This window comes from Phycodurus eques, chromosome 10 (assembly GCF_024500275.1).
Source record: "Phycodurus eques isolate BA_2022a chromosome 10, UOR_Pequ_1.1, whole genome shotgun sequence".
Lineage (NCBI taxonomy): Eukaryota > Metazoa > Chordata > Actinopteri > Syngnathiformes > Syngnathidae > Phycodurus > Phycodurus eques.
Genome location: NC_084534.1, coordinates 398,823 through 425,315, shown reverse-complemented (window position 1 = coordinate 425,315; position 26,493 = coordinate 398,823). Strand labels below are relative to the sequence as shown.

The following is a 26,493-nucleotide window of genomic DNA, read 5'->3' as shown; positions in this document are numbered from 1 at the left end:
TGCGCTCTTGTAGGTCACCCTATGTTCCTGCCTCTTCTGGAAAAAAGTGTTGACTTCAACCATTTCCATCCTTTTTGCAAAGTCTCCCACCAAGTTCCTTTCCTGGATGCCGTACTTACGCATCATTTCTTCATCACCCCTATTACCTTCACCAACATGCCCATGACAATCTGCACCAATCACGACTCTCTCTTTGTCTGGGATGCTCAGAACTACTTCGTCTCGCTCCATCCAGAATGTCTCTTTCACCTCGAGGTCCCATCCTACCTGTGGGGCATAGCCGCTAATCACATTACACATGACAGCCTCAATTTCCAGTTTCAGCCTCATCGCTCGATCCGATACTCTTTTCACCTCCGAGACATTCTAAGCCAACTCTTCTTTTCAAATAACCCCGACTCCATTTCTCTTCCCATCTCCACCATGGTCAAATAATTTAAACCGTGCCCGTAAACGTCTCGCCTTACTGCCTTTCCACCTGTTCTCCTGGACACACAATATATCAACCTTTCTCCTCATCATCATGTCGACCAACTCCCGAGATTTTCCTGTCACCGTCCCAACATTCAAAGTCCCCACATTCAGTTCGAGGCTCTGTGCTTTCCTCTTCTCTTTCTGCCGAAGAACCCGCGTTCCACCTCCTCTTCTTCGACTTCGACCCACAGTAGCTGAATTTCCAACGGCGCCCCGCAGGTTGACGGCGCCGGGGGCGGACGTCGTTAACCCGGGCCGCGACCGATGCGGTATGGAATTGTTCGCATGAACGCTCCTATTTGTTTGGCGAGCTTTGAAGCCGGACGCCCTTCCCGACGCAACCCTCTGCATTTATCCGGGCTTGGGACCGGCCTACGGTTTGCACTGGCTCGTGCCCCCCGTAGGGCTGCATTGGGCGCTATATAATAATAATAATAAATAATTTATACAACAAGAATAGCACTACTGCTAATACCAATAATACATTTGATTTATATAGCACCTAATAATAATACAAATGTATACAACGACAATAACACTAATCCTCATACCAATAATACATTTGATTTACAATATATAGCACCTAATCATAATAATAATAATTCCCCACCCCTAATCTCTCCCCAGAGAGTGACAATGAGATTAAAAGAAAGGTGGGCGAAAGCAATGGGAGGAGGAAAGGGCTTGGAGGTCGTATTATCGAATCCGAAACAGCGGGAGGAATGAGGAAAGCTAGTGCGAGTCGAAGATGTCACAAAACGAGCGTATCGCAAGGTTAAGATTCGGCTATTGTTGGCGGAACAACACGTGACTTAAAATGGCTCGGGGCGAAAGTGGGAGCTGGGGTTATTGTGAACGAGCGCAAACGGTCGAGCATGTCGTCGGGGCAGTTAGCGTCTGAACTCGGGCGAGAAAATCCGCCTTTAAACACTCTCGATATGCTCCAAGGGGAAATCTTTACAGGGTATTATTGAAGTATCCGAGACAAACGCAACGGATGCAGAGGGTCTCGGCGTTAACGAGTTAGTCGGAGCTCTCGATGCCATGAGGCGCATTGGGCCGCGATTGCGGTTTCAGTAACGTGTACGTTTTTGGGTTACGGTAGCAGGTGTTTGGCCCACTGCCGAACCCCCGGCACCTGGTTTTCCGAAGCTGACTCCGGGCGAGAGGCGGGGTACACCCTGAACTGGTCGCCAGCCAATCGCAGGGCACGTGTCGTACTTTGGCGGTGGGCAGCGTGGGTTCAGTTCCCACTCAGTGACGGTGTGAATGTGAGTGCGAATGCTTGTTTGTTTATGCGTGCCCTGCGACCGGCTCGCGACCAGTTCAGGGTGTACCCCGCCTCTCGCCCGGAGTTCGCTGGGGTAGGCTCCAGCACGCCCGCGACCCCTGTGAGGAGAAGCGGTACAGAAAATGGAGGGATGGGACAAATTATTCTCAATAATTTTTCTACGTATTAAAGTGTAATTGATTATTGGTCTAACAAGTAGTGCTAGGTACACGACATCAAAGCAAATCAAATCCAATCAATACATCACATGCTTAACAGCTTGATCGGTATGGGGAAAAGGAGGTCAGAACCCTCCTTATTTTTCATTCAGAAAAGTTAATATCGATATTTAAAGCCATGATAAAATGACAGTACAGCTAGTTGTAATTCTCTGCATTTTATATGGAGACACAAGTTCGAGGTGAACTGAAATATCAAACGGAAAAGAGAAAACCAAACCGCGAGGGACCTTTCACCCGAACACATCCGAGTGGCGCTGCTGGAGCGTGACGTCATCGAACGGCGACAAACGCCGTTCAACCCTCAGCGAAGAAGAAGACCCGGAAGAAACAATGGCGACATCCGTCTTTCTTTCAAAGCTTGAGCTATTAAAGCAAGGCGCAGAAGCCAGAATATACCGGACTGTGTTTCTGGGAAAGCCGACTATTGTGAAAGAAAGGTTCCGAAAACGTTACAGACACCCTCTGTTGGACGAAAAACTAACACACCGTCGGACGGTGCAAGAGGTTCGTTCCATTCTGCGCTGCCGGAGAGCAGGCAAGTACAGGACAGCAAGAACCGCACTTGTACTTTCAAGGGCTTCACAAAATAGAAGAACAAAAGGATGAAGTGACTCGAAGAATTGTTTTGTGTTGGATCAAATCTTAGGTGGGCTAGATTTGTTGTTCTCAAACATTTGACTCCAGGTACCACCCCAAAAAAATATTTGCTCTCTTAAGTAACTCCATCATGACCAACATTAACATACAGTCGTGCAGTTGACCTGTGTGTTCAACAGAGACAAGGCAATGCTTTGATTTCTACAATGTAAATTTAACGTTACTGTAAACCGCCTCAAAATTATGTACGGTTTTAACATGAACACTGCATGCAAATATGGGTGGGGGGGGGGGGGTTGAAATGTAATGCACAAAAAATTGCCAAGCAGACCAGGAGAAGCTCATCCGTGCTTTTATCTCAAATAGACTTGACTACTGTAATGGCCTTCGGACTGGACTAGCTCCCAGTCAACTTTAGAATAGACTTTATGGCTGTGCTACTGGTCTAAAAATCATTAAATGGTTTAGGTCCCGATTACATGAAAGAAATGCGAATGTAATATAAACCCAGTAGGGCTCTGAGTTCTACAGAATCAGGTCAAATAGTGGAGCACAGAGTCCAAAGCAAACATTGTGAGGCAGCATTTAGCTGCACACAAATAGAATAAGTTGTCAGCCCCAAGTGTGAATGTTTTTAAGTCCAAGTTAAAAATGTTTTTTGCTCATGCTTTTTCGAGCATTTCAACTTTCAAATGGTCTTTCTTGCATTGTATGCTGCTGTTATAGTATTTTATTTTGAATCGTTGTTTAAAATGTTTACAAGCTTTTTTTTTTAAAAACATTTTTTAATAATGTAAAGCACATTGAGTTACCGTAATTTCTCCTGTAGAATGCACACCCATGTATAATACGCACCCCCCCCCCCCCCCCAAAGTTAACCTCAACATTTTTTGAGGTGCAAAATGCGAAGATCTTTGTTCAAAATTATCTGTCACGGTGTGAATAGAAATTATCCGTCTCAAAAGTACAAGCGGTCGAGGTGTCGGTGAGTACTCGAGTGAATACTCGTACTGGTTCCCGTCTGAAAAAAAAGTGGTGTCGAACATCCATACGTGTAGTATTTTTCAGTCTTTGTTAGCTTTCAAGCCCAACCTTACAACCACGGTTTATTAAAATTAATTCTCCTTCAAATTCTCACCTCTTAGGCATATCCACCCCTGTAGTCTACTTTGTGGACTACACCTCCCACTGCATCTTCTTAGAGGAAATAGTGGGATCCTCGACCGTGCGCGACCACATTGCTTCCGCTCAGCTGTCTGGTTCCTCCTGTCCTCATGTGGAGCTGGAGCACCTGGCTGAGAAGATGGGCAACATCCTGGCCAAAATGCATGATGAGGACATCATCCATGGTGACTTGACCACCTCCAACATGCTGCTGAGGTGTCCACCAGAAGATGGAGAGTCGGACTTAGTCCTCATCGACTTTGGTTTAAGTTCCATGTCAGCTCTGCCGGAGGATAAGGGGGTAGATCTGTATGTGCTAGAGAAAGCTTTTCTCAGTACCCATCCCAACACAGAGGCACTGTTTGAGAAGCTACTGAAGAGCTACACAGCCTCATCCAAAAAATCAGCAGCAGTCATTAAAAAGCTTGATGAAGTTCGTTCGAGAGGGAGAAAGCGGTCTATGGTGGGATGAAAGGCTTCAACTCCAAAATGTTTTTGGGATCAGTTTATCAGCGCTCGTTATAAAATTGAGTATTTTGTCAATTGAATTGTGTGGAACAATGCTGACAAGAATTCAGTCAATTGTTTGGAATTTTTTCATGAATGAATGGCATGAGTTAGCGGTGCACTACTGGGCTGCAACCAGCAGAGGTCCTGTTGATTCAGTCTCACTTGTTTGCAGTTAGTATAACATGACATCACCTGGAAGAAGCTAAGCTGCAGTCACACAGTCTTACTCCATGGCACAACTCCTCCATACTGCATGATTCTGTTCAATACAACACTGGCATCCAAACAGATCAGACGGTGTCAGATTCAATCTTTTGAAAACTAGCAGATAAGCGATATGGCAAACGGATGGCTAATTCGCCGTCGCTGATCAAGGAATTTCTCATGTCTAATGTAATCAGATGCAGATTTGGGTGCTGGCCTGTGCAAAGTGTTATTTTCAGTTTGAGTCCTTGTTTAGGAGATAAACACCTCCCTTCCGCTGTAAAGTACTGTAAAAATCCACCATTAAAAATATTTGGACACTTAGTAGAAGCTTGTTGACTTGATGTGTGTGAGCAAACTATGTTGTGACGCTACTGACACTGCATGAAACTTTGATACCGGCACTTACAATACCAAGTCATCCGAGTTGAAAGCGTCCGTCTGCCGTCACACCACGAGCCGACCAGTTACAATTTCACAAGCCACGCGGGGAAGTAGCGGCCCAGACTCAAGCTTCTCAATTGCGGGGCGAATTGCTACCATTTTCTTTACAAATGCCACTGGAATGACTGACATCTTTTCAATCTTTTCCTTTGGGCTTGTCCCGTTAGAGGTTGCCACAGCGTGTCATCCTCTTCCATGGAAACCTATCTCCTGCATCCTCTGCCCTTATGTATTCACTCACGACATATATAAACCTTCTCTTTGGTCTTCCTCGAGCTCTCTCGCTTGGCAGCGCCATTCTCATCACCCTTCGACCAATATACTCAATATCTCTCCATCAAAGACTGCTCTCTTTGTTTCCAAAACATCAACCTTGTCCATCCCTCCGATGAGCTCATGTCACGCCGAGAGAACCTCTCCATCTTCATTTCCGCCACCTCCAGCTCTGCTTCCTGTCGTCTCTTCAGTGCCACCGTCTCTAATCCGTACATCATGGCTGGCCACACCACTGTCTTCTAAACTTTGCCCTTCATCCGAGCAGAGACTCTTCTGTCACAACACATCGGACGCCTTCCTCCACCCGTTCCAACCTGCTTGGACCCGTTTCTTCACTTCCTGACCACACTCACCATGGCTGTGGACGGTTGACCCCAAGAATTTCAAGTCCTCCACCCTCGCCATCTCTTCTCCCTCTAGCCTCACTCTTCCCCCACCACCCCTCTCATTCATGCACAACTATTCTGTCTTACTTCGGCTAATCTTCATTCCTCTGCTTTCCAGTGCATGCCTCCATCTTTCTAACTGTTCCTCCACCTGCTCCCTGCTTTCACAATGTCATCTGCAAACGTCACGGTCCACGGGGATTCCAGTCTAACCTCATCTGTCAGCCTATCCATCACCACTGCAAACAGGAAGGGGCTTAGCGCTGATCCCTGATGCAGTACCACCTCTGCCTTAAACTCCTCTGGCACACCTACAGCGCACCTCACCACTGTTCTGCTGCCCTCATTCAGGTCCTGTACTATATACACACACATCTTTTCAATAAATCATCACCGTTCTCACATTTAAGCAAATATTTTGGTTTTAAGGGTACATATTTAGTTCTTAAAACAAGATATTTCAAAACCCATGAAACCAAAGCGTGTTTTATAAATATTTGGCAAAAACAGCATTTGATATTCATAATTGTGTCGTGTTTGAGCGGTCATTTACGCCAACCCCAATTCCAATGAAGTTGGGACGGTGTGTTAAACATAAATAAAAACAGAATACGATGATTTGCAAATCATGTTCAACCCATATTTAATTGAATACATTACAAAGACAAGATATTTCATGTTCAAACTGATCAACTTGATTGTTTTTAGCAAATAATCACGAACTTAGAATTTTGTGGCTGCAACAGGTTCCCAAAAAGCTGGGACAGGTGGCAAAAAAGACGGAGAAAGTTGAGGAATGCTCATCGTGGAACGTAACACAGGTGAACAAGCTAATTGGGAACAGGTGGCTGCCGTGATTGCTTCCCTGAATTGCTCAGTCGTTCACAAGCAAAGATGGGGCGAGGTTCACCTCTTTGTGAACAAGTGCGGGAGAAAATAGTCCCAACAGTTTAAGGACAATGTTCCTCGACGTACAATTGCAAGGAATTCAGGAATTTGGTCATCTACGCTCCATAATATCATCAAAAGGTTCTGTTTTTATTTCTGTTTCACACAACGTCCCAACTTGATTGGAATTGGGGTTGTAAAAATGTTTTTAAACGAAACATGTCTTTATAGTGAAACAGTTGTAAGGCATTGGAGAGACATAGTCGCAAACTAAACTCGGGGAAATATTTCGATCGGATATGACCCTGACAAAAAGGCTCCAGAAACACTGTCATCCGAAAACGTGTCTTGGCATGGGTTGAGACCAGTTGAGCTTGTTTTGAATCTCCAACTCGAGTTGGATTCCAATTTACAAAAGCATCAATGAAATTACGCATTCTATACAATATAACAGCTGCGATCATCCCAGTTGTTCCAGACCGATGCAGGGGTTTTGTGAAGGAACGTCGACTCAAGAAATCAGCTGAAGTGTCTGTTGGTGAGAATCATGGGAGCCACCAAGGTCCAGATGTAGAGGGTCAAACACAACCAGCTGCAGGTGATCTTCACCCACACTGCTGGCCATTTGCTGGTTATGGTGTAGTCTGCATTTGGGCTAGGAGGAGGAGGAACATATTTGGAATAGGTTGAGTATTTGAAGAGATCTTGTCCCCAAATGAGATAAAAGACAAAATCATCAATTCTGCAATGCCTTCACTTTTTGTCGACCATGTTCAGGCTCAGCCAATGTTGTTGGTCAAATTTGCAGTTCTGGGTCAATACATTTTTCTCAGAATAAGCCAAATGTTAACGTACTTGTATTGCTCGAGGTAAAGTGCATAAAAGCTTCCTTTCAGACACGGAGGTTTCTCAAAATGATAGCGGCGTAGCTTTTCATTCCATATCAAACACAAAGACATTCATTTGAATAGCAACAGGGCAATCTTCACTCAGTTTGGAGTTGAAAGTCCGAAAAAGTCCAAGTCAGGAGATTCATGAAAGATGGGGCACCGTTATTGCACTTCCCTGTGTCTTTCTTGCACTTAGTCCGCATAAAAGCTACGTCCGCAAACCACGGAAGGCGGGGCAGAAAATTGCTAACCGTTCGCATGACTAACAGACGTGCTAGAAAATCATATTTTCAACTTGTGACTTTGAATTGGCGGGGCCCAAAGTGACTCACAACACTGAACAATAATTCAAGTTGTATTTTGTTTCGTAATTGACCTTAGCGCTTAGCAGACAATAAATATACTGTACTGAGACCTGCCCTCAGGAGGACAAGCGGTATAGTAAATGGATCGATTGATCGGAAGTACCAGAGCAGAGCGTTTCAAAATCGCCGATGACCCATAACGACCTCAGCGACGACTTCGCATGTGAGGGTCATCGGATCGTCGTGTGACAGTTTAGTCGGGCCTTTCATGTGACAGGCTGTCAGCGCCTTCTTTGTTTGGTATCATCCTATTGGAGCTCAAGAAAATGGATCGGGCGGAAAAAGCGTATCTGCGCTAAATCCTCGCATCGATGTAAATCATATCCAAACGCAATCACAATAATCCAATTATTTCCTGTGACTGCAAAACATTTCCTTGGGTGTAGTATTTTGGGAGTGAGGGCAGTCCTGACCTGTACCAGTTTGTGAGGGTCATCATGATGTAAAGTGAGGCCAGGAAGAGCAGGAAATGAAAAAAGGAGTAGCTGTATTGGACGAGGTCCCGGTCATTGTCCTTCACCCGCCTCGGTCCACTCGCTTCCTCGGATGATTCCAGACTACCGTCCTCAGCCAGGATGGCGGAGTCTCTCGAGGCCATGGTCAGTTTGTTCACCTGGCTGGTGCTGGACGATCGAATGCTGGGGGAAATACGACCACAAATACTGCGGCTGGCCCCTCAAAACAGGCTTATTTCAAGCGCTCGAGTGTACTGTACGGCATACATCACACGAGACCAGGACCGGTGCTCATTTTGGACGACATTGCGGTTGAACCGACCTGGAGTAGATGATGCACAAGACAAATATAGCGAGGCCCACAATGCTCTGTGCATCCCACCACTGTAGGTAAGGCGACGTGGGGATGGGTTCCTCTGTGCCAAGGATCACCACAGCAGTCTGGTTTTCGATCTCAAGAGGAGCAAATGTGGGCGCTGCCATCTGCTGGAAAATACTCAGCAGGCTCGGGTTACACGTTCGGTCTGAAAAATACAAATATATACGCACAGTATATATCCTATATATATATATATATATATCACTACTTTAGTTGGCAAAATAGCAATACAAATCAAATCGTACATTCCATTTGAAATGGATTATCACTTAAGTTTTCAGTCTTTTCAACAGCCACAGTTTTTCCTCTCCTGCAAAAAATATCCAATTGTGCAAATAGCATCTTCATTACCTTGCTCATTTTCCTTTTTTTTCCCCCTGATCATGCAGAGATCGGGATCTAAGGTGCAGGGTAAATTGCATATTTAAATGCGGGCGTGGACAGGGAGGGGTCGGCTACTCCAACGTGCGCTCAACCCTACGTTGAAATGTGCTCGGATTCATGCGTACGCACAGATTCATACATCTGGATATTTTTGTGCGTACGACATTTTCTGGATTTGAGCGCACGCCGTGTTTCAGTAGGAGAACCACGCAAGTCTCTGTACATGAGGCCCCGGGGCATTCTAAGGCCCGCGGGCCGAGTACGGCCGGCCGGCCGGCTTTAGCTGGTCCGCGAAAGGTTGCTTGGAAATTAGGAAAAAAATGATTTCCCGCCTTTTCTCCTCTGCTAAAGCCGACATCATTGCAAGTCAGACGAGCAATTCATTCATTCCCGCACCTAATTACAAGTATATTTAACGTCTTTGTATGAACTCAATCTTCAAATTGATTTCACAAACTGAACTGACTTGGTCAGCGGTAGTCATCAAAAACAGCCAAATCGATCCATTTTGCCCACCCTGCCCACTCAGGCAACACACCTCGGACCCGACTCGTCTTTTGCACCGGCGGTACCCGCTTGTGATGGATACTTCCTTCTGTGCTGGCTCCCCTTCCCGACGTCGACGTTGCCTGGTTTTTCGTTCGATCCTTCTGTGGCTCGCCTTGGACGCCACTCTTTCATTTCTTCCTTCCTGCGTGCAAGCGCAAGGCTTTGCTTTGGTTTCTCCTCGGTTTTGTGCCTGTCCATTTGCATTATCGTGGGCTTTTGTGATCGCGCCTCCGTGAAACGCACTTCACAGCCGTTCGTGGCCCCACGCAGTCGGAAGGGGGGCACGCAATTATACGCCCACTATGCACCATGCACGAAACGAAGGACGGTCTACATGGTGAGACCGGACCGGTCAAGCAGTCCAACCGGACCGGTCCGACCTCCGTGACATCATCCTAGCTACATCAACGACAACATGAAGTCCGCCAACTCAGATGCCCGACCGAAGCACCGCCACAGGTCCGCGTGTCAATCCTGAGTTCCGAGAAAGAGTCTTTGTTGTTGCTCGCCCAATCAGCGACGCCCTCAAAGATGCCACTTTGCATCTTGAGGATGTCACTCGGTACCGCCTGCCGTCCGGCAGTTACGACAGCCAAATTGCGATTTCTAAGTTTTTCAAACAGCACAAATTCGAATTTGACACGGAAATGCTTGAACAAATTCAATTTGGAGGAACTCAGGCAATTGATATGACCAACGCTAAGACGCCAAAACCCCTGTTTGCGCACTCCTGGTCTGCTACAGACCTTAACTTAGTGGCCCTAAGCATCCTCGGTCACTGCACGATTTTCAGCATAGCCTACCTGCTCTACCAAAAGACCCAGAAGCTGCGGAACTGCTTAGAACAACACTCTAATGCTTGCCCGAGGTTTTCCGGAGGAAAGGAATGACCCAGCTCAAACTGTGCAGGAGGCCCCCCCCCCCCCCACCACCCCGACCGAACTGTTTCCCGCACCTCCTCGTTTCCTCTTTTACCGAGGCTAAGGTTTCTTTCCTTTGTCAAGACTAGAACCCGTGCCTTTCACCTCTTCTTTTTGTTTACTCTTTGAGGAGGTTTCACACCTAATATTTCTTTTTCAGAGACTCCCTCTGTTTTGACTCAGAAGGAGCTGCGCTGACTTTTTTGGGATACTTTCTTTTGCCTCTCCTCTGTTTCCTGTTTTTGGAGAACGTTACAAATCTTCTTTGTTAACGTTAGCTTTTTCCTTTCAACTTCCCAATCTCTTGATCTCACCACATAGAGGCACACATACGGTCTATACCCGTCATGGGAATGCACTATAGCCATAACGGGGTGCGGTATGTCCTAATGTTGTACTCTGGTTACTGCATTGTTGGGTTCACCTGGCAACCCGTGCCATCTTTCATGAAGTCGCCGCCCACATCGCCATCGAGCTGCTCCAGCCGGCGAAAAGGGGGATATGTAATGACTATGGCCCGGTTGGCATGGCGACCCCTAGAACTGATAAACAGTTTGGTTTCACAAGACACAGGAAACCTGGTTTATATCATCTGGAGCCATAAAACCTCCTCATGACTTGCACAGCTGATTGAGGGAGGAAGTGATTGATGACTGTTGACAATGAAACACGATCAGTTTATTGCCCTTTAATATTGTAACAAACTGTTACGCGTGTTTATTGTTATGTGTTGCTGTTGGGGGAGGGGGGGGGGGGGGGGGTTGTACGAGCAATAAGTGTTCTGTTGTGCTTAGTGCCGTTAACTCTGAGGGGTTTCGAGAAAAGCGGCTTCTGAGAAAGCGCGGCCTGCCACGGGAGCCGCTGAGGCAGTTCGACACAGCGGTCATCGAATCAGTCCTGTGTTCTTCCATCACAGTCTGGTTTGGTGCTGCTACAAAAAAGGACAAACTCCGACTGCAACGGACAATCAAAACTGTATGAGCATGTATACAGTATGTCCAATTGTACTACATGGAGATATAAAACAAACCAATATATATTTTTTTTTTTAATCCTCCGCTCCCTGTTAGATGACAAAATGTGAAGACATGAATGGATGGCAATTTGTTTCCGAAGAACCATACAGCATATTGGCAAATACAGTCTATCGATATATTTTAAAAAATTGATCTACAGCCTAGATCTAATTTAGGGACATGACCTCTTGCCAGCATGTGGCAAGCAAACATTCTTACCTGGTTCGTTGCTCATGGCAGACCAAGTTAGAAATGTGGCGTACAGGGTGATGATGGAGGACTGAAGAAGACCAGAACGAGGCTGAGACTCCTGGAAAACACCCAAAAATAACAAATATTTCTTTATGCACTTGCATTTTAAACTGGTCTCTTGTATGTAAACATGAGGAATAACTACAGAGTCCAACCCCAATTGGTGTTAAACAAATAAAAACAGAATACAATGATTTGCAAATCATGTTCAACCTAAATTGAATTGAATACACTACAAAGGCAAGATATTTAGTGTTCAAACTGATAAACGTTATTGTTTTTAGCAAATAATCATGAACTTTGAATTTTATGGCTGCAACACGTTCCAAAAAAGCTGCGACAGGTGGCAAAAAAGACTGAGAAAGTTGAGGAATGCTCATCAAACACGTGTTTGGAACATAACACAGGTGAACAGGCTCATTGGGAACAGGTGGCTGCCATGATTGCTTCCCTGAATTGCTCAGTCATTCACAAGCAAAGATGGGGCGAGGTTCACCTCTTTGTGAACAAGTGCGGGAGAAAATAGTCCAACAGTTTAAGGACAATGTTCCTTGTACATTGAGGAACAATGTTCCTCAATGTACAATTGCAAGGAATTCATATCATCAAAAGGTTCAGAGAATCTGGAGAAATCACTGCATGTAATCGGCAAGGCCGAAAACCAACATTGAATGTCCGTGACCTTCGATCCCTCAGGCGGCACTGCATCAAAAACCGACATCAATGTGGAAAGGATATTACCGCATGGGCTCAGGAACACTTCAGAAAACCAAGGTCAGTAAATACAGTTCGGCGCTAACTCCGTAAGTGCAACTTGAAACTGAACTATGCAAAGCAAAAGCCATCTATCAACAACACCCAGAAACGCCGCCGGCTTCTCTGGGCCCGAGCTCATCTAAGATGGACTGAAGCAAAGTGGAAAAGTGTTTCTGCGGTCCGACGAGTCCACATTTCAAATTGTTTTTGGAAATTGTGGACGTCGTGTCCTCCGGGCCAAAGAGGAAAAGAACCATCCGGACTGTTATGGATGCAAAGTGCAAAAGCCGGCATCTGTGATGGTATGGGACTGTGTTAGTGCCAATGGCATGGGTCACTTACACCTCTGTGAAGGCACCATTCATGCTGAAAGGTACATACAGGTTGTGGAGAAACATATGCTGCCATCCAAGCAACGTCTTTTTCATGGACGCCCCTATTTCAGCAAGACAATGGCAAACCACATTCTGCATGGGTTACAACAGCGAGACTGGCCTGCCTGCAGTCCGGACCTGTCTCCCATTGTAAATGTGTGGCGCATTATGAAGCGTAAAATACGACAACGGAGAGCCCGGACTGTTGAACAGCTGAAGCTGTACATCGACCAAGAATGGGAAAGAATTCCACCGACAAAGCTTCAACAATGAGTGTCCTCAGTTCCCAAACGTTTATTGAATGTTGTTCAAAGAAAAGGTGATGTAACAGAGTGGGAAACAGGACCCTGTCCCATCTTTTTTGGAACGTGTTGTAGCCATAAAAATTCTATGCTAATGATTATTTGCTAAAAACAATCAAGTTTATCAGTGTGAACATTAAATCTCTTGTCTTTGTAGTGTATTCAATGAAATATAGGTTTAACATGTTTGCAAATCTTTGTATTCTGTTTTTATTTATGTTTAACACAACGTCCCAACTTCATTGGAATTGGGGTTGTATATAGAAAATGTCCTCGTACTTTTCTTTTCAGTTAGGACACACAACAATCATCTAAGCAAGCTCAGAAATGAAGAATATCATTTGAGTAAACGTACAGGGAGTCCAGATGAGTATATATAATAAAATGTATTTGGGAATGTTAAGGGTTGGAATGTCCAAAAATAGATACACATCAAATGACAGTAGACAGACTCACGATGTACAGTGGGTACGGAAAGTATTCAGACCCCCTTAAATTTTGTCACTCTGCTATATTGCAGCCATTTGCTAAAATCATTTAAGTTCTTTTTTTCCCCCCTTATTAATGTACACACAGCACGCCATATTGACAGAAAAAAACTGAATTGTTAACATTTTTGCAGATTTATTAAAAAAGAAAAACGGAACTATCACACAGCCATAAGTATTCAGACCCTTTGCTCAGTATTTCGTGCAAAAAGTCCGTCAGGTTTTTCTTTTGTTTTTTTTAAGCAAACTCCAAGCTGGCTTTCATGTGTCTTGCACTGAAGAGAGGCCTCCGTTGGGCCACTCTGTCCTAAAGCCCCGACTGGTGGAGGACTGCAGTGATGGTTGACTTTCTAGAACTTTCTCCCATCTCCTGACTGCATCTCTGGAGTTCAGCCACAGTGATCTTTGGGTTCTTCTTTACCTCTCTCACCAAGGCTCTTCTCCCCCGATTGCTCAGTTTGCCCGGACGGCCAGCTCTAGGAAGGGTTCTGCTCGTCCCAAACGCCTTCCATTTAAGGATTATGGAGGCCACTGTGCTTGTGCTCTTAGAAACCTTAAGTGCAGCAGAAATGTCTTTGAAACCTTGGCCAGATGTGTGCCTTGCCACAATTCTGTCTCTGAGCTCTTCAGGCAGTTCCTTTGACCTCATGATTCTCATTTGCTCTGACATGCACTGTGAGCTGTAAGGTCTTCTATAGGCAGGGGTGTGGCTTTCCTCATCAAGTCCAATCAGTATAATCAAACACAGCTGGACTCCAATGAAGGTGGAGAACCATCTCAAGGATGATCCGAAGAAATGGACAGCACCCGAGTTCAATATTTGAGTGTCACAGCAAAGGGTCTGAATACTTATGGCTGCGTGATATTTCAGTTTTTCTGTCAATATGGGGTGCTGTGTGTACATCAATGAGGGGGAAAAATTAACTTAAAACAATTTTAGCAAATGGCTGCAATATATACCAAAGTGAAAAATCTAAGGGGGTCTGAATACTTTCCGTACCCACTGTAAATGAACAGTACTGTGAAAAAGTATTTGCCCCCTTCCTCATTTCTAATTTTCTTTTTGCATTTTTATTCCACTTAACTGCTTTCAGATAATCAAACCATTTAATATCTGACAAAGATAACCATATTTTGAACTCAGTCAAATTGGAGGATTTTCAAGCATGACCTGCCCGTTTGAGGTCATTTAAATCTGGACTTTGACTTCGCCACTGCAAAATCTTAATTTTGTTTGAGCCATTCAGAGGTGGATTTGCTGGTGTGGTTTGGGTCCACACCAGCAAATTGCTGCATAACCCAATAGCGCTTGACCTTGAGGCAACAAACTGAGGGCCAGATGTTTGCCTACAGTGTTTTCTGGTAGAAATCATTGTTCTATTAATCACAGGAAGTTGTCCAGGTGTTGAAGTGGCGAGGCAGCCCCTGACAATCACAATGCTACCACCATGTTTTACAGCTGCTGATGTTTTGTTTTCTCAAATGCAGTGTTATTTTTTATTTTTTTTGTTAGCTGTGGTTTTTGCCAAGTGTCTTTTTTTTTTTTTTTTTTTTATCAGTGAGTCATGAAAACGGACCTCAACTGAGGCCAGTGAGGCCTGCAGTTTTTCAGATGTTGTTCTGGGTTCTGGTAGCCTCCTGGATGAATCGTCATTGCACTCTTGGAGTAATTTTAGTACGGTGACGAGTCCTGGGAAGATTCACCACTGTTCCTCTGAATTTTCTCCATTTGTGGATAATGGCTCCGACTATGGTTTGCTGGAGTCCCAAAGCCTTGGAAATGGCTTTGTAACCTTTTCAGGACTGACAGATTTCAATCATTTTGTTCCTCATTTGTTCTTTTAATTTCTTTGGAACTTGGCATGACACGTTTTCAGATCTTTTAGTCGAGCTCACTGTGCCTGATGGGTACTATTTTAAGTGATTTCTAAATTCAACAAATCTGGCGATAATAAGGCTTGGGTCTGGCCATTAAAATTGAACTCTGATTTCTAAAAATTGTCGTTAATCACAGTCTTGACATGAGGCAGAGATTACTTTTTCACGAGGGTCCGATTTTTTTTTGGTCAATCGTTTAGAAGCAGGTTTTGCACTTGGGTTGTCTTTGTGAGATATTAAAATTGGCTTGATGATCCAAACCATTTAAATGTGCGTAATATGCAAAAACTAATCTATCAGGAAAGGGGCAAATACGTTTTCACAGTGGTGTATGTACCTGTACTTTACGCAGCACAGAGATGACAGAGGCCCCAAAGCAAAACAACGTGTTGAAGCTAATGAAGAACTTGTTGATGAAGCAATCGTCAGGTTTGGTGTAGAAGAGGAAGAATAGCACAACAGCAATGAATGACAGGATGTAGTTGAAGATTGTGACCGCCACCAAAGCTGTAAAAGCAAAACTGTACTCATTAATCACATACCTAAGAAATTGCTGATTATGGGCATGAACATTTAAAATTCACACAGATGTCTCCAGCAATATCCTATTCTATTCTTTAGCTTTTTAAATAACCTCAGGTTTATTGGTATCAGATATTTCAGATCATCTTCCTGTCCTTCGGATTATACATACAGTACCAAAGGAAATCATAGATGCAATCGCAAAATAAATACAGGCCTCTACACTAACTTTGCACTGGTGCAGCCAACCTTTTCAGTTGGTCGCACGAGCACATGATTTAGTCGCAGCCTATTTTGGGGAGGTACAGCATACCATGCATGCTGATCAATAGTCTTAATTGGAATTGTGAAGTATTATTAAGTAAAGATTGACAGACACACACACACACATACTGTATCAAACAAATGTAAATAGACATATAACCCAAGTTCACTTAAAATGCTGTTTTTTGTTTTTTTTTAATGGTGATTTCATTTAATGAAAAAAAAAAATATTAAAAGTTACCTGGCCGGTGTGAAAAGCAATGGCGCCCTAAACCTAATAATTGGTTGGGCCATCCTCAGCAGCAACAACTGAAAACAAGCATTTTCTATCACTGGCAAAGAGTCTTTCGCATCTCTGTGGAGATAATTTGGCCCACTCTTCCTTGCGGAATTCATTAAATTGAACAAAAATTGAGGGTTTTCGAGCATGAACGGCCTTTTTAAGGTCACGCCTTATAATGGGATTCAAGTCTGGACTTTTACTAGGCCACTCCAAAACCTTCATTTTGTTTTTCTGAGCCATTCAGAAGTTGACTTGCTGGTGTGTTTTGGATCGTTATCCTGTTGTAGAACCCAAGTGCGCTTCGGCTTGAGGTGACAGACCGATGGCTATGATATTTTGAGATAAAAATGTTTCACACTTAAAAGAAGAAGCCAACATATGAATTAATGAAGCTTAAATTTCTCTCGTGTCTCATACTACGTTTTTGAGGGTTGCTTTGGATGATAGTCTAAATTGCAATAATCACTTTGAACGAGTAACAAAACCATCTATGAAAATGTTTGGCATGCTGAAAGGTTTGTCTTCTGATCCATCCTTCTTCTGCTCACCTGACTTTGTATTCTAGTTTTTTCTTTCTCCATTCAGGAGCTATTCTAACATTCTGGGCTGCAATGTATCCAACAAACAGTACCTGAACAAATGACTGATTTTCAAGAACAATTTCTCAGTCTGGCATATATGAATGAGCTGCACCTCTTTTTAGACAATATTCAATGTTACCTTTTCATAAGCTTAATATGTTTCATTCCTGCCTGTTCATGCATATATCAACATGAAACCAGATCTTCCTGACACTTTTCAAAGATTGACTTTCATTTGTACCCAACTAGATATTGCAGCAATTACGATCTAACCTTCTGCCAGACATCTTGTCATCATTTTAATATTACATTTAGAGGTCCAGAACTTTGGAATGACTTAGATATATCTTTGAGCTCCCGTATCATCGTACCCAGCGTCTAATACATCATTGAAAACACATCTTGTCTTCTCATTGGTTAATGTTTTTCTCTCATTGTCATGAAATCCATATTCTCCATTGATGTGTTCTTTCAAGACTTTGTCTGTCAGTAGTTTATTTTCTTTAGTTTTTCTTCTTGTTCCTTTGGTTGCAGTCATTTACATTTGATATGATTTTCTGAAGGGAGTGGAATCCTGTAGGAGCCCTATCAGTTTAATTCCTTCTTTGCACAGTTTTTAAATGGTGCTAAACAAACACACAAACAAGCATCACTAACCTGCATACCAGCCCCTTGAGTTGCCGTTCTCCATTTTGTCTAACCAGGACTCATTCCAGGAGTGGGCAAAGTCAACCAGCAGGACCAGCTGGATCACAATGAAGAAAAAGGATCCAGCAGAGCCCACAACAAAACAAGCTACAACAGCAAAGGCAGACAAGACACCAAGCGCCTTAAAAAAATATTTTTGGGCGTCTGTGTTATGATCATTTATATATTTAGATCTTACCGTATGTGAAATTTCCATCTGGAACGTAGAAGGCACCAGCTGTAATTGCCACCAGGACAACAATCTTAAAGAACCAAAATCTGCAAAATAAATTCATGGCAGATTACATAACGGCATCCTCTTCCAAAACAAACTGATGCAATTTACGATCATTAATACATTGTAATACACGCATTCACAGCTACGTAAAACGGGCTTAAAGGATGATAGTGCAGTGCTTGTGAAAGAACCCTGCTCCATTTGTGGTGGGACAGCAATAATATCAGAGATGCGGTATTCGGTTGGGCATAACAAAGCAAGTCATGATTAGCACTAATATAGATTTCACTCACACCATAAACATATATAATGGGAGATAGGGATGCACGATTATGGGAAAAATTATTATTGCGAATTCTTTTTTTTTTTTTTTTTTTTTTTTTAAACCTGCAATACTGTGGCCAAACAAGTATTTAGTCAGCAACCAATTGTGCAAGTTCTCCCACTTAAAAAGATGAGAGAAGCCTTCCATTTTCACCATAGCTATATCTCACCTATGAGAGACAAAATGGGAGAAAAAAATAATAATCCAGACAACCACATTGTCTTGATTTTTAAATAATTTATGAGCAAATTATGTTGAAAAAATAGGTATTTGGTCAATACCAAAAGTTAATCTCAATACTTTGTCTTATACGCTTTGTTGGCAATGACAGAGTTCAAATGTTTTCTGTCAGTCTTCACAAGGTTTTCACACACTGTTGCCGGTATTTTGGCCCATTCCTCCATGCAGATGATCTCGAGCGCAATGATGTTTTGGGGCTGTCGCCGGGCAACACAGACTTTCAACTCCCTCCAAAGATTTTCTTCGGGGTTGAGATCTGGAGACTGGCTAGGCCATTCCAGGACCTTGAAATGCTTTTTACGAAGCCACTCCTTCGTTGCCAGGGCGGTGTGTTTGGGATCATTGTCATGGTGAAAGACCCAGCCACATTTCATCTTCAATGCCCTTGCTGATAGGAGGAGGTTTTCACTCAAAATCAAACGATACATAGCTCCATTCATACTTTCCTTTACACAGATCAGTCGTCCTGGTCCCTTTTCAGAAAAACAGCCCCAAAGCATGATGTTTCCACCCCCATGCTTCACAGTAGTAGTAGTAGTTGTAGTGTTCTTTGGATGCAACGACAAGTTGAATTTTTACCAAAAGGTTCTCTTTTGGTTTCATCTGACCATATGACATTCTCCCAATCCTCTTCTGGATCATCCAAATGCTCTCGAGCAAACTTCAAACGTGCCTGGACATGTACTGCCTTAAGCAGGGGGTACACGTCTGGCACTGCAGGATTTTAGTCCCTGGCGGCGTAGTGCGTTACTGATCGTAGATTTTGTTACTTTGGTCCCAGCTCTCTGCAGATCATTCACGAGGTCCCCCCCGTGTGGTTCTGGCATTTTTGCTCACCGTTCTTGTGATCATTTTGACCCCACGGGGTGAGATCTAGCTTGGAGCCCCAGATCGAGGTAGATTATCAGTGGTCTTTTATGTCTTCCATTTTCTAATAATTGCTCCGACAGTTGATTTCTTCACACCAAGCTGCTTACCTATTGCAGATTCAGTCTTCCCAGCCTGGTGCAGGTCTACAATTTTGTTTCTGGTGTCCTTTCATAGCTCTTTGGTCTTGGCCATAGTGGAGTTTGGAGTGTGACTGTTTGAGGTTGTGGACAGGTGTCTTTTATACTGATAACGGGTTCAAACAGGTGCCATTAATACAGTTAACGAGTGGAAATTATAGGTCTGTGAGCCCAGAAATCTTGCTTGTTTGTAGGTGACCAAATACTTATTTTCTACCTCAATTTTCTAATAAATTATCATTATTTATTTTTTTTGTTTTAAAATCAGACAATGTGATTTTCTGAATTGTTTTACCTTATTTTGTCTCTCATGATTGAGGTATACCTATGATGAAAATGTCAGGCCTCTCTCATCTTTTTAAATGGGAGAACGTGCACATTCGGGGGCTGACTAAATACTTTTTTGCCCCACTGTATATATGGCTATTTGAAATAATAACACAGGATCAGTGTTGGTAAAGTTCATTTTCTACATGAACTAGTTCAAAGTTCAATACACCATTCCAAAAATGAACAAATTCAGTTCATAATTCAAAATTTTGAGTTCACCGGTCTAAAAATGAACTTGTTCATAATTTTTTTCCCCCGGGACCTACAGATAATTTTTGTTTTTCACCACTGTTTTATAAACTTTGCCCTTCATCCTCGCAGAGACTCTTCTGTCACATAACACACCTGACACCTTCCTCCACCCGTTCCAACCTGCTTGGACTCGTTTCTTCACTTTCTGACCACACTCACCATTGCTCTGGACGGTTGACCCCAAGTTTTCAAAGTCCTCCACCCTCTCTTCTCCCTGGAACCTCACTCTTCCCCCACCACCCCTCTCATTCATGCACATCTATTCTGTTTTACTTCGGCTAATCTTCATTCCTCTTCTTTCCGGTGCATGCCTCCATCTTTCTAACTGTTCCTCCGCCTGCTCCCTGCTTTCACTGCAGATCACAACGTCATCTGCGAACATCACGGTCCACGGGGATTCCAGTCTAACCTCATCTGTCAGCCTATCCATCACCACTGCAAACAGGAAGGGGTTCAGGGCTGATCCCTGATGCAGTCCCACCTCCACCTTAAATTCGTCTGTCACACCTACAGCACACCTCACCGCTGTTCTGCTGCCCTTGAAGATGTCCTGTATTATTCTAACTTACTTCTCTGCCACTCCAGACTTCCGCATGCAGTACCACAGTTCCTCTCTGGGTACTCTGTCATAAGCATTCTCTAGATCTACAAAGACAAAATCTAGCTCCTTCTGACCTTCTCTGTACTTTTCCGTCAACATCCTCAAGGCAAATAATGCATCTGCTGTACTCTTTCTAGGCATGCAACCATACTGTTGCTCGCAACTACTCACTTCTGTCCTGAGTCTAGCCTCCAGTACTCTTTCCCATAACTTCATTGTGTGGCCCATCCACTTTATTCCTCTCTAGTTCCCACAGCTCTGCACATGACCCTCGTTCTAAAAAATGGGCACCAGCAACACTCCTCCATTCCTCAGGCATCTTTTCACGTGCTAGAATTCTATTGAACAAGCTGGTCAAAAACTCCACAGCCACCTCTCCTAGATGCTTCCATACCTCCACAGGAATGTCAGCAGGACCAACTGCCTTTCCATTTTTCATCCTCTCTAATGCCTTTCTAACTTCCCCCTTACGAATCGTTGCCACTTCCTGGTCCACCACACTTGCCTCCTCTACTCTTCCTTCGCTCTCATTTTCCTCATTCATCAACTCCTCAAAATATTCTTTCCAGCACACTACTGACACCAGTCAACACATTTCCATTTCTATCCTTAATCACCCTAACCTGCTGCGCATCCTTCCCATTTCTATCATTCTGTCTGGCCAACCTGAAGAGATCCTTTTGTCCTTCTTTAGTGTCCAACCTGGCATACATGTCATCTATGCATCTTGTTTGGCCTTTGCCACCTCTACCTTTGCCCTATGTCGTATCTCAATATCTTCCTTTCGCCTCTCCTCGGTCCTCAAACAAACAAACAAAGAATATAACAATTGAATTAATGTTTTTTTTTAATGCCCTTTATGAACTCCGAGGCATGGACTGTTAATAGTTCGAGGTTTGGACTTTTATTGAAGGAAATTGTTATTTTATTGTGTTGTTTTGTTGTTGGCCTTTGTAAAAAAGATTTACATCAAAAAGAAAGGTAGTTGGAGATAGAGAGACAGAAGAATTCATGTTATCTATTTAAATACAAAACCACAAACAAATACCACTCATGACTTTTATCACAAATTTGATTTCTCATGTGTTTCTTCCAGATTCAGTGTTTAAGCAAAATGTAAGTTTGTTGTCAATGATAAACTTTAACGCTACATTTCTGCAGAAATGGGAAACATGCACATCACAGTGATTTTTCATTAAATATTGAGTTTGGCCCACGATGTTGTCCCAATATTTTATTTTGGCCCACCGTGAATTTGAGTTTGACACCCCTGCTGTAGAGCATGCATGCATTTGACCTCCTGAAGAGGAGACTGAAGGGAGAAACCCCCAGAAAAAAAACAAGAACTGAAAGAGGCTGCAGTAAAGGCATGGAAAAGCATTTCAAATGACGAATGCAACAGTCCGGTGAAGTCGATGGGTCGCAGGCCTGACGCAGTTATTCCAAGTAAGGGTTATGCCATCAAATATTAAATGCTATTTACTAAGTTAATTTAATAATGTCTGTTCCAATACTTTTGCTCACTTGAAAAGTGGGTGGCTTCAAACAAAAGGTGCTCTCTCCTGAGTTGTTTAACACATCGAGAAGTAAATACCATGAAATGATAGCTGGAATTCTGAACTTTTGTCTCATATTCATCTTTTGATCTGAAACCCAAATGTCTTCAGTATACAACAAAACCAAAGGCATTGACATTGCCGTTATAATACTTTTGCAAGGGACTTTATATAGTATATTACTTTGAGCACCTTTGAACTACAGTGTTCAGGTGGAGATGAGAGTTGTTTTTATTGTTTGTCAATGAAAACTGTCAGCACAAGATCAGTCAAGCCCCATCTACAGTAAACCGTACCGACGACACCAGCATGAGAAAGCAGGCCTGCAAGGAGGCACAAAACCACAAGTCGTATTGGCAGTCTCTAGTACGTGTCTTTAAGTGAACTCACCCATTGTGGATTGTAGCACGCAGGTCTCTGCTGTTCTTGATGTTAATCATTAGAACTGACAACCCAATGAACCAAAGACTCATTCCAAAGCAGACACGGTAAACTGCCTTGTACCCCACGAACATTTCACAGTCGACGTCAGCTTGCAGGGCGGCTATAGAAGAACCCGTCCCCTCCGCACAGAAGCCTGGTATCTGAACAAATGACAGGGAATCAACATTTCACTTTATGATGGAACGGTGACCAGTAAAAATGTTTAGAATGTGTTGCAAAGACATTGAAAGAATTCAATGACAAGACATTAAATTAGCAGTAAGAAACCAGTCATTTTTGCCTGCATCCCAAAAGGGAGAAGAGCCAATGTTGTCAATAAAACTCAATAGCGGTGGACAAGGATCTAAGATCTGACAAACACTTGGTTGGAAGTTAAAAAAAAAAAAAAAAAATCAAAAAACCACCAAGCCAACTGATATCCACGCTAAACACTTAAAACTAGTTGGACATTGAACATTTTAGTGTGCAGCAAAGTTTGTCTATTAGTGCATTGTGCAGGAACATTCTGTATTTTCTCATTTACAACCCCAATTCCAATGAAGTTGGGACATTGTGTTAAACATGAATAAAAACAGAAGAACATGATTTGCAAATCATGTTCGACCTATATTTAATTGAATACACGACAAAGACAAGATATTTCATGTTCAAACTGATCAACTTTACTGTTGTTAGAAAAAAGTCATGAACTTAGAATTTTATAGCTGCAACACGTTCCAAAAAAGCTGGGACAGGGTCATGTTTCCCACGGTGTTACATCACCTTTTCTTTGAACAACATTCAATAAACGTTTGGGAACTGAGGACACTCATTGTTGAAGCTTTGGAGGTGGAATTCTTTCCCATTCTTTCTTGGGGTACAGCTTTAGCTGTTCAACAGTCCGGGGTCTCCCGTGTCGTATTTTACGCTTCATAATGCGCCACACATTTTCAATGGGAGACAGGTCCGGACTGCAGGCAGGCCAGTCCAGTACCCGCACTCTTTTATTACGAAGCCACGCTGTTGTAACACGTGCAGAAAGTGGTTTGGCATTGTCTTGCTGAAATAAGCGGGGGCGTCCGTGAAAAAGATGTTGCTTGGATGGCAGCGTATGTTTCTCCAAAACCTGAATGTACATTTCAGCATGAATGGTGCCTTCACAGATGTGTAAGTTACCCATGCCACTGGCACTAACACAGCCCCATACCATCACAGATGCTGGCTTTTGAACGTCCATAACAGTCCGGATGGTTCTTTTTCCTCTTTGGCCCGGAGGACACGACGTTCACAATTTCCAAAAACAATTCATTCAATGGGCAGTCAATGTTGGTTTTCGGCCTTGCCGCTTGCATGCAGTGATTTCTCCAGATTCTCTGAACCTTTTGATGATATGATGGACCGTAGATGATGAAATCCCCTAATTCCTTGCAATTGCACGTCGAGGAACATTGCCCTTAAACTGTTGGACTATTTTCTCACGCACTTGTTCACAAAGAGGTGAACCTCGCCCCATCTTTGCTTGTGAATGACTGAGCAAATCAGGGAAGCTCCTTTTCTACCCAATCATGGCACCCACCTTTTCCCAATGACCCTGTTCACCTGTGGGATGACTCAGTAGAGGAATAATTATCTTGTAAACTCATAAATCAATCAAAGAAGCAATCATGCCCTTTAAGAATGAGGTACACTTTGTATTATTAAGTTTTTGAATATTTTAAACATTGCAGAACTGGGTTTGGTTGGGCCATTTTTTTCCCCACGCACTCCTACCCGTTTGAGCTGCTTATCCACCCCTGGTGACAGCATGACGCAGGCCACGATGGTCCCCAGCAGCAGGACGGAAGCGTAAACTATCCTGGTCATTGTGGAATTCCTGCGACATGGGCAGCAGCTGCACACCAGACATGTCGCGCTGCTGCACAGACATGACACCTGGTGGACACATTGGACTTTTAGTGACCGTGCTTCCAAATCACCTGACAAAACATTTTTTTCTTCACATATATGTGTGTTATATATTTTCATCAACACTTTTTTCTTCACAGTCGCGTTAGATCCTACAGTCAAAGACAGCCAAAAGTGACAGTAAAACCGGCCATTGCAAAACTCAACTTTTGAGTAGTTGTCTTTAGGAAGCAGCGTGCGGGGAAAATGCTTTGAATTTACAACTTTATTTCTACAGTGGCCCAATGGGTCTTCTACACGGAGGCAACCAAACAGAGAAAAGGGGGCGGTCTTAGTCAAATATGAACAACCTGGATACAAAACTGGTTGAAACATTAGTAGCTGATAGAGGGGCCTTTTCTGGACACTCGTATGACAAAGCCAAGGTTTTTTTTTTTTGGTTTTTTTTTATAAATCAAATGGACCCTTTTATACGACGTCCATGTTAGAGAGTCACTATGGAGGTCCAAATAGCCAAAATACGAGACCTTTAAGCGTGGCTGTTTCCACATTTCCTATGATACAACCATGGCAGCATAAAAGACTTTTTACACGCGTCTTTGCCGTTATTGATCCAATGATATGAAAATGACCTGACAATAGATGAACTAATTCAGCAGTTTTGAAATCCTAACCACACACAAAGTATCCAATTTCTCTGTGTACATACATACTGTGCGAGCACATCGGATGCAACGCGCTCGCTATGTGTTCCCGTTGAGTCGAGAGATACAAGGCCTTCAGGAAAGATTCTCAACCAGTTAATACCCCGGGCCGGCTTAGCTGCTTAGACCACGTTATGCGTCCCAGATAACAGCACGTGACCAAACTGAACCCATCGCTTTTGTTCACGTCAAATCCCAAAGAACACAGGCCAGGGTTCGTACTCGGGGGTAGAAACTGTCCAATGCACTCAAGGTGAGCTGCTGGACTAAATGGAAAGCCACCTTTCGCATGTTCAGCATGACTGTCCTGTCAGATGGGGGGGGGCGGATATTTATTGTCCTCTTAACTCTTAACATGAAGCGAAAGCCTTATGTTGGGGGTTTCGCATGCATGCTAATGTACAATGTGAATATTAAGCCTCTAGTGGTCTTACTGCGAGACAACCAACAGCTCCGCCATTTAATCCCGCGTGAACAAATGACCGGCGCCGAGTTATTGGTAAACCTGAGTTACTAGCTCAACCGTGCTCTTGTAATGGTACACACAAGTCGGTTGTCGATTGCCATTTAGTTTCGCTAAGACCTTTTTGAACGTGGGAATGGCGACCTGTTGCTTCTCAAGCCGACATCGAACGAGGCAATGACTTACGCAGCCAACGAGGGAGAACGTCGCGAGGGCAGCCCCCATGGCGGCCGCCTGCTGTAGGAGTGCCGACGAACTCGACGGTCAATTGACGTTCTCTGAACGTTATTGAGAACGCGCTCAAGAAAAGACCCGAAACAAACTAAAGTTCATTTTCTTTCAGAGTGCCCGGTTTTGTTCGGGACTTCTAGGACACAACCCGTCCGAACACATTGTGCACCAGCCGTCATGTGTCGGGGGATTAGCGCTGTATTTGGCAACGGATTCAGTGCGGCCGCCATTTGTGTTTACATGCGGGGGTGCGTTCAGGGACACTCCGTAAATGGGGGCGAGTGTGTATTTGTATCACAATGCTCGAGTTAAAACACTGTACGATCACACTGCTAAAATGTGGATTTATTTTTTTTTTTGGGGGGTTTTGCAATATAAGACTAGATGAGCGCCAACAATTTGTTAATATAGTCACCCA

At 43.5% G+C, this 26,493-nt stretch overlaps 2 protein-coding genes across 2 annotated transcripts; one reads left to right on the top strand and one right to left on the bottom strand.

Moving 5' to 3' along the window:
- Window positions 1-2,290: 2,290 nt before the first annotated feature.
- Window positions 2,291-4,801, top strand: tp53rk (TP53 regulating kinase). Its single transcript, XM_061689166.1, has 2 exons — window positions 2,291-2,521; window positions 3,729-4,801. The coding sequence occupies exons 1-2, from the start codon at window positions 2,317-2,319 to the stop codon at window positions 4,217-4,219; spliced, it is 696 nt and encodes a 231-aa protein (XP_061545150.1). The 5' UTR covers window positions 2,291-2,316; the 3' UTR covers window positions 4,220-4,801.
- si:ch73-267c23.10 (serine incorporator 1) lies at window positions 4,359-26,314 on the bottom strand. The gene is made up of 10 exons (XM_061689155.1): window positions 26,031-26,314; window positions 24,543-24,704; window positions 22,740-22,933; window positions 18,000-18,079; window positions 17,771-17,908; window positions 15,801-15,970; window positions 11,633-11,723; window positions 8,488-8,689; window positions 8,124-8,348; window positions 4,359-7,110 (listed from the first exon to the last, which is right to left on the bottom strand). Exons 1-10 carry the CDS (start codon window positions 26,067-26,069, stop codon window positions 6,975-6,977), a joined length of 1,437 nt encoding a protein of 478 aa, XP_061545139.1. The 5' UTR covers window positions 26,070-26,314; the 3' UTR covers window positions 4,359-6,974.
- Window positions 26,315-26,493: the final 179 nt, after the last annotated feature.